This window comes from Anthonomus grandis, chromosome 6 (assembly GCF_022605725.1).
Source record: "Anthonomus grandis grandis chromosome 6, icAntGran1.3, whole genome shotgun sequence".
Taxonomy (NCBI): domain Eukaryota; kingdom Metazoa; phylum Arthropoda; class Insecta; order Coleoptera; family Curculionidae; genus Anthonomus; species Anthonomus grandis.
This window is the reverse complement of record NC_065551.1, coordinates 7,548,270-7,553,811: the sequence shown is the minus strand read 5'-3', so window position 1 is coordinate 7,553,811 and position 5,542 is coordinate 7,548,270. Positions and strand designations below refer to the sequence as shown.

At 33.6% G+C, this 5,542-nt stretch overlaps 1 protein-coding gene and 1 long non-coding RNA gene across 2 annotated transcripts; one reads left to right on the top strand and one right to left on the bottom strand.

Annotated features, from left to right (window-relative positions):
- The first annotated feature begins 399 nt into the window (after nucleotides 1-399).
- Nucleotides 400-3,514, top strand: LOC126737784 (uncharacterized). The gene is made up of 3 exons (XR_007661105.1): nucleotides 400-707; nucleotides 833-1,138; nucleotides 2,064-3,514. It is a non-coding gene; the product is annotated as an uncharacterized LOC126737784 (long non-coding RNA).
- On the bottom strand, nucleotides 1,689-4,083 carry LOC126737773 (uncharacterized). Its single transcript, XM_050442824.1, has 3 exons — nucleotides 3,848-4,083; nucleotides 2,966-3,118; nucleotides 1,689-2,006 (listed from the first exon to the last, which is right to left on the bottom strand). Exons 1-3 carry the CDS (start codon nucleotides 4,070-4,072, stop codon nucleotides 1,788-1,790), a joined length of 597 nt encoding a protein of 198 aa, XP_050298781.1. The 5' UTR covers nucleotides 4,073-4,083; the 3' UTR covers nucleotides 1,689-1,787.
- Between the last annotated feature and the right edge of the window lie 1,459 nt (nucleotides 4,084-5,542).

The window sequence follows — 5,542 nt, the reverse complement described above, 5'->3', positions numbered from 1 at the left end:
TTGGAAAAAATACGAAATTTTGGAAATTATGAAGGTTTTTCTACATACGTTAAATACCTATTTACCTACCTAATACCTAGTTAGATTTTACATTACATGAACAAAACACATTTATCAGGTGTTAAAAAATAGGTATTATTTATTTAAATTATTTGATATTTTATGTAATTTTATATATAATAAATATACATTTTGAAAAAAAAAACATAATTTAAGATATTTAATTAATAATAAGTTAATAAGTAAATAATAACGATGAGGTTTAATGTACATTAACTTATAGTCAAAACTTTTTGCAATGCCAACTCCACATGTGCGCCAACCACACATTCCCATTGTATGCCCGCCTTGTATGCGTATATATTATGCATATTTTATGATTATATAAATAAACAAATACTTACCTATAATGAGACAGGACAGAAAATTACGATAATCGTACTAGTACAGAAGCCACTCCCAATAAATATGTGACATTTTGACAGTTTTTTTTTATTTATGAATAAATCCGTATTTGCATATTTGATATTCCTGATTTGCGTGTGGAAATTTGTGTTTATCACCTAAAAAAGTGATGTAAATCCTTCTAAGTTGCAGAATTTTGTTACTTAAGGCTTTAAATTTAAATTAAAAGCATATATAATGGTCAACGTGATGCCTAGTCGCAAATAGAGTGTAGTTAAGCCGGGTGTAATTGTGAATCATACGTAAGTAGAAAATCCTTTATAATTTTTAAAATTTTGCATTTTTTTACTTCATCCTCACTTTTTTATCAATAAAATGTTCAAACTCAACATTCTATGTAAAAATTTAAAAAAAAATCGTTTTTTAGACGTCCCTTTAACTTTAACGGACCCCACATATGAATTTACTTAATGAACTACGCGTCACAGAACCAATAGATTTCAAGAATTATTTACGAATGGACGACGATTCATTCAATATATTATTAGAGTTAGTACGGCCAGCAATTACGAAACAAAATACAGTCATGAGAGATGCAATTAGTGCGGAAGAAATTTTTAAGAAATATGAAGACCTTAAATTCAGTACAGCTATATCACCTCAGTCCATAGGTCAAATCGTTCGTGAAACCTGCCGAGCTATTTATGAATCACTAAAAAGAAAATATTTGAAGGTAGGTAAAGCCATGACAAAGTTGGAAACAGAGCATTTATTTTTATATTAAACTCAAATAATATTATATCAAAATATTCAAAAAGGAAAAATATTCAACTTTGTACTACATGTTTTTCTGAAAACCAAATTTACATGAGACAAAAAAAAACATTTGCATGAAAATAGAGAATCATTCATTGTAGTCACTGGGTTCGAAATGATTAATATAGTTTCTGATATCTGACGTTCTATTAGAATGTTTGGTAAACGTAGGATTTTGGACCTGAAGTGTATGATAGGTGTATTCCTGCGTTGATTGAAAGAGTTCAAACTCTTTCAGTCAACGATTCCTGTGGGGTTGTAGTAACACTTTGGATAACACACAGAATGTTGGGCTATATATGGACGTGAGTTTGTATTGTTAAATTGTGTGTAAGAATATGAAGTGTTTTAAGTAGTTAGGTTACTGCAATAAACAACAGCATCTTCTGCGAGTTTTCCCATTCTCGCATAAAACATCACATCTGATATTAGTTTTTCAGCAATAATTCTTTGACGTTCATCCACTTTTTGTAATTGGTAACCTATTCGTTTACCTGCAATTGCATACTCAGTTTCATTTTCATAATTATTTGTATCTCTAATCAACGCAGTATGAGCTAAATCCATCAAACGCTGTTTTTTAGTTCACTTTCATTAATCGTCTTAGAAACTGTTCTCTTTTGATATTTGGCAATGGTTCTGCAGGATAAAGTTGTACTAGATAGTGGTGTTGAGGTAGTCTTCTCCTCTGCCGAAGGTCCTTGACTTCCCAAATTAAGAGGAGAGTATAAAGGCGGCGATGATGAAAATCGTATTTCATATTCACTATTATCATCAGCATTTATCTAAAAAAAAAGAAAATCCAAAATATAAGGTGATGCAAATTTGTGTATGTATTTCAGGTCCCATCGCATGAACAAGAGTGGCAACAATTTGCAGATGATTTTAAACAGATGTGGCAATTCGACAACTGCTTGGGTGCGATGGACGGAAAGCATATCACTATTAAAAAACCACCCAAAAGTGGATCATTTTATTACTTACTACTACATTTAAGGTACTTTTAGCGTTGTGTTATTTGCAATTGTGAATGCAAATTACGAGTTTTTATATGTTCACACGGGTACCAATGGACGGGTATCTGATGGAGGAATATGGAGTCAAACAGGAATTTACAAACGTTTAATGTCAAACAAGTCCAAAATACCGAAAGAAACTAAACTTTCTGGCAGTAATGACTTAGTGCCTTATGTTTTTATTGGAGATGAGGCATTTCGGCTAATGAAGAATTTATTGAAGCCATACCCGCAGAGAGGAATAACTCATGCTGAAAAAAATTTCAACTATCGCCTTTGCAGAGCCCGCCGAGTTGTCGAAAACGTGTTTGGCATCCTAGCATCACGTTTTAGAGTTTTTTTACAACCTATTGCTACAAGTGTTGAAACAGTAGATGATATCGTCCTTGCGTGCTGTGCACTTCACAACTTTTTGGGAAGGTTATCGAAGAAAAGCTACATAACAGAACCAACTGTAGATTTTGAAGACACAATCAGTGGCGCGGTTGTGCTGGTGGAATGGAGACAAACTACTAATTTACTAAATCTGGAAAAAATTGCAGAAAAAATTCAAGTAATGCCTCAAAAAAAGTAAGAGATTCTTATAAAAACTATTTCAATACTAATGGAAAAACTACATTCCAAGAAAAAATGATTTCATAGGTAACATCGTAATATGTAATTTTTATTATTTATGTGAATAGTTGTTATTCTTATCCTAAAATAAACTGAAGTTGGAATCTACTTACTGTGTTATTACTTTCCGATACTTCATCTTCGTCAATCGCTCTTCCTTTTCTGCCGCTTTCTGATTGTGATGTAAACAGTAGCAAATCATAGTACCAAAGTGTCGGTTCATATAAATCATCTGTTCCTATGCCTGTTCCTTTGGAATCTTGTACCTTGAATCAATACCTCTTTTATCTAGGAACATTTAGATAAGAGCCTATTATGATACTCATTTTGGTTTCTTTGAGTTATGAACTGAGTCTTATGCCGCACTAGTATTGTAATGGACTCAGTTTATCGCATCACTCAACGATGCCAACATGAGTAGATAATACCTAATTAAAGTCATTAATAAAATTTTCATATTACATGTGTTATTTGTGGTAAGCCTTCATTACAGCACTCGTATGAGTGGTAAGGTTACTAAATAATAAACTCTTACAGCGCTAGTAATATAAATGACTATTATTGAAAGTTATGCTACATGACATTGAAAATATTATATATTATTAAAAATGGAAAATATCAAGGAAAGTTTAAGCTACAACTTCACTATAAGAACGCGACTTTGCTGTTAACAGTATACCCCCACAGGGTGATTAAAAGTTTTGGAATACTTTTCGTAATGTTATTCTTATGGAATCCTTTGCTCAAAAACTTTTAATCACCCTGTATCCCCACAGGGAATACAGCAAAATCGCGATCTTATAGTGAAGTTATAGCTTAAACTTTCCTTGATATTTTCTTTTTTTTAATTCTCTTGATACCTACCTCAATTATTAAAAGAGATATAGCTAATTTTAAACAAAGCATAGAGGTGTTCTATTTTCAAAGTCACGTAGTATATATCTAAAACTTTGCCCGATTCCTAATTTCGAAGATAATAACTACTTATAACTTACCTTTTTCAACTCTCTTCGGAAAGCTGTTCTCATATTATTAATTTTCTTCTTTAAAAGTTCCATCGTTGCTGTTGGGTTTATTTCTTTTAATTTTCTTAAGAGAATTTCGTAACTTGCGTTACGTTTATGTTTGTTAGAATAATCATTAGATCTGACATCCCATAAACAAGAATGCTCTTGATAAATTTCTATAAATTCCGTCCAAAAATGCCTATTGTTTTCCATGATTTTATAGGACAATACTACACAATGTATCAAAATATTGACAATTTTTAAATGAAATCGTATTAACAAATCGGCAAAAGACACACACGTTCAAACTTATCGTATATCCAACCGAGTTATACGACAGGTTTTTAAACATGCTATACTTCCGTACGATTCAACCGCGTCGCACGATTGGTTGAACTACAATACCACACACGTTGCAATTATCGTTCAAACGGTTGGATAACTTGTAGTACAACAAATTGCATCGTCTGTGGGCCGTTTTATCATTTCATCTTATGTCCCAAAAAATTTCCCCTCATTTCCGTTATAATTTTCAACAAGTTATGTTATCAGGACTCAAGTTTTTAAATCCTAAAATCTGAAGGAATTGGTTGAGTGTTTTTGGTAGTCGCGTCAGGACAAGTGAAATACGCAGTTGTTTGGTGGGCAGAAAAACAAACGTAGTAATGGCGGCGGCGAATTATTTAGCCAGTGTGCCGAAATTAATGGGTCTCGAGAACTGATGATGATTGATGTTTTGCGACCGAAAACATTTTTGTGCTTAAGGGCTTATCGAAATACCTGGAAGAAAATGGTGAAACGAATCCGGATAAGCAGAATAAAGCTAGATCAAAGCTTTGTTTAGCCATTGATCCATCTATTTATGTGCATATTCGATGGGCGACAACGGCGTTAGATGTGTGGGTAACGCTTAAAACGCGTAGAAACTCTATGGTGAAAAGAGCTTCATACGAAAAATCGAATTACTCTGGACACTCATAAACTTGCAGCTGGATAATTGTTAAAGCATGAATCATTATATAGGACAAATTATCGACAGCACAGAAATTAATAGGCAGTGGTTTCGAAATTACCATTTAGGGGATTGGTTCCTTTTTACTTTCTGGATTACCAGATAGTTTCACCCGTATAATCATGGTAATTAAGCACCGCAATTACAGCGAATGCCATAAAGTTCAAGTTAATCAATTTACAGAAAGGTTGCACTAGTAGAAACGCGGGCAGCGAGAAATCTACAGGTAGTACTTTTGCTGGTCAAGTTCCGAAAGCATCCTAGAGGGGGCGGTAGTGGTTAGTTAACAATGGGAATCCCAGTAAAGATGTTGCTTATTGTAGTTGTAAACAAACGCCTAGTTTTAAAACTTTTTTAAAAGGGATTTTGAAAGTTTTTAATTTCAAGATTTTCTCAGCCTGTGGCGTTCTCGGCGTACCGGCGTTCCAATAATGCTCAAGATTGTTGTAAATTATGGCATAGACGTTTTGGTCACATCAAGTATAAAGATTTGGGTTTAATGAGGAACGGGGCAGTTGTGGGCTTGAACTCTAAAGGGCAGGCCAGTTCGAATAATTTGTGTCGAGTGTGCTGTGAGGAAAAGCAGGCTCGACTTAAATTAACCATTTAAAACTACTAGTAGTGCGAATAATGTTACAGAACCGCTCGAGGTTGTGCATGGTGATTTGTGT

Coding starts and splice junctions, on each gene's coding strand:
- LOC126737773 (XM_050442824.1), bottom strand. CDS start 4,072: ATGGAAAACAATAGGCATTTTTGGACGGAATTTATAGAAATTTATCAA. Junction 3,119..3,847: donor TCCGAAGAGAGTTGAAAAAG/GTAAGTTATAAG, acceptor TATTGATTCAAG/GTACAAGATTCCAAAGGAAC. Junction 2,007..2,965: donor TATCGGAAAGTAATAACACA/GTAAGTAGATTC, acceptor CTTTTTTTTTAG/ATAAATGCTGATGATAATAG.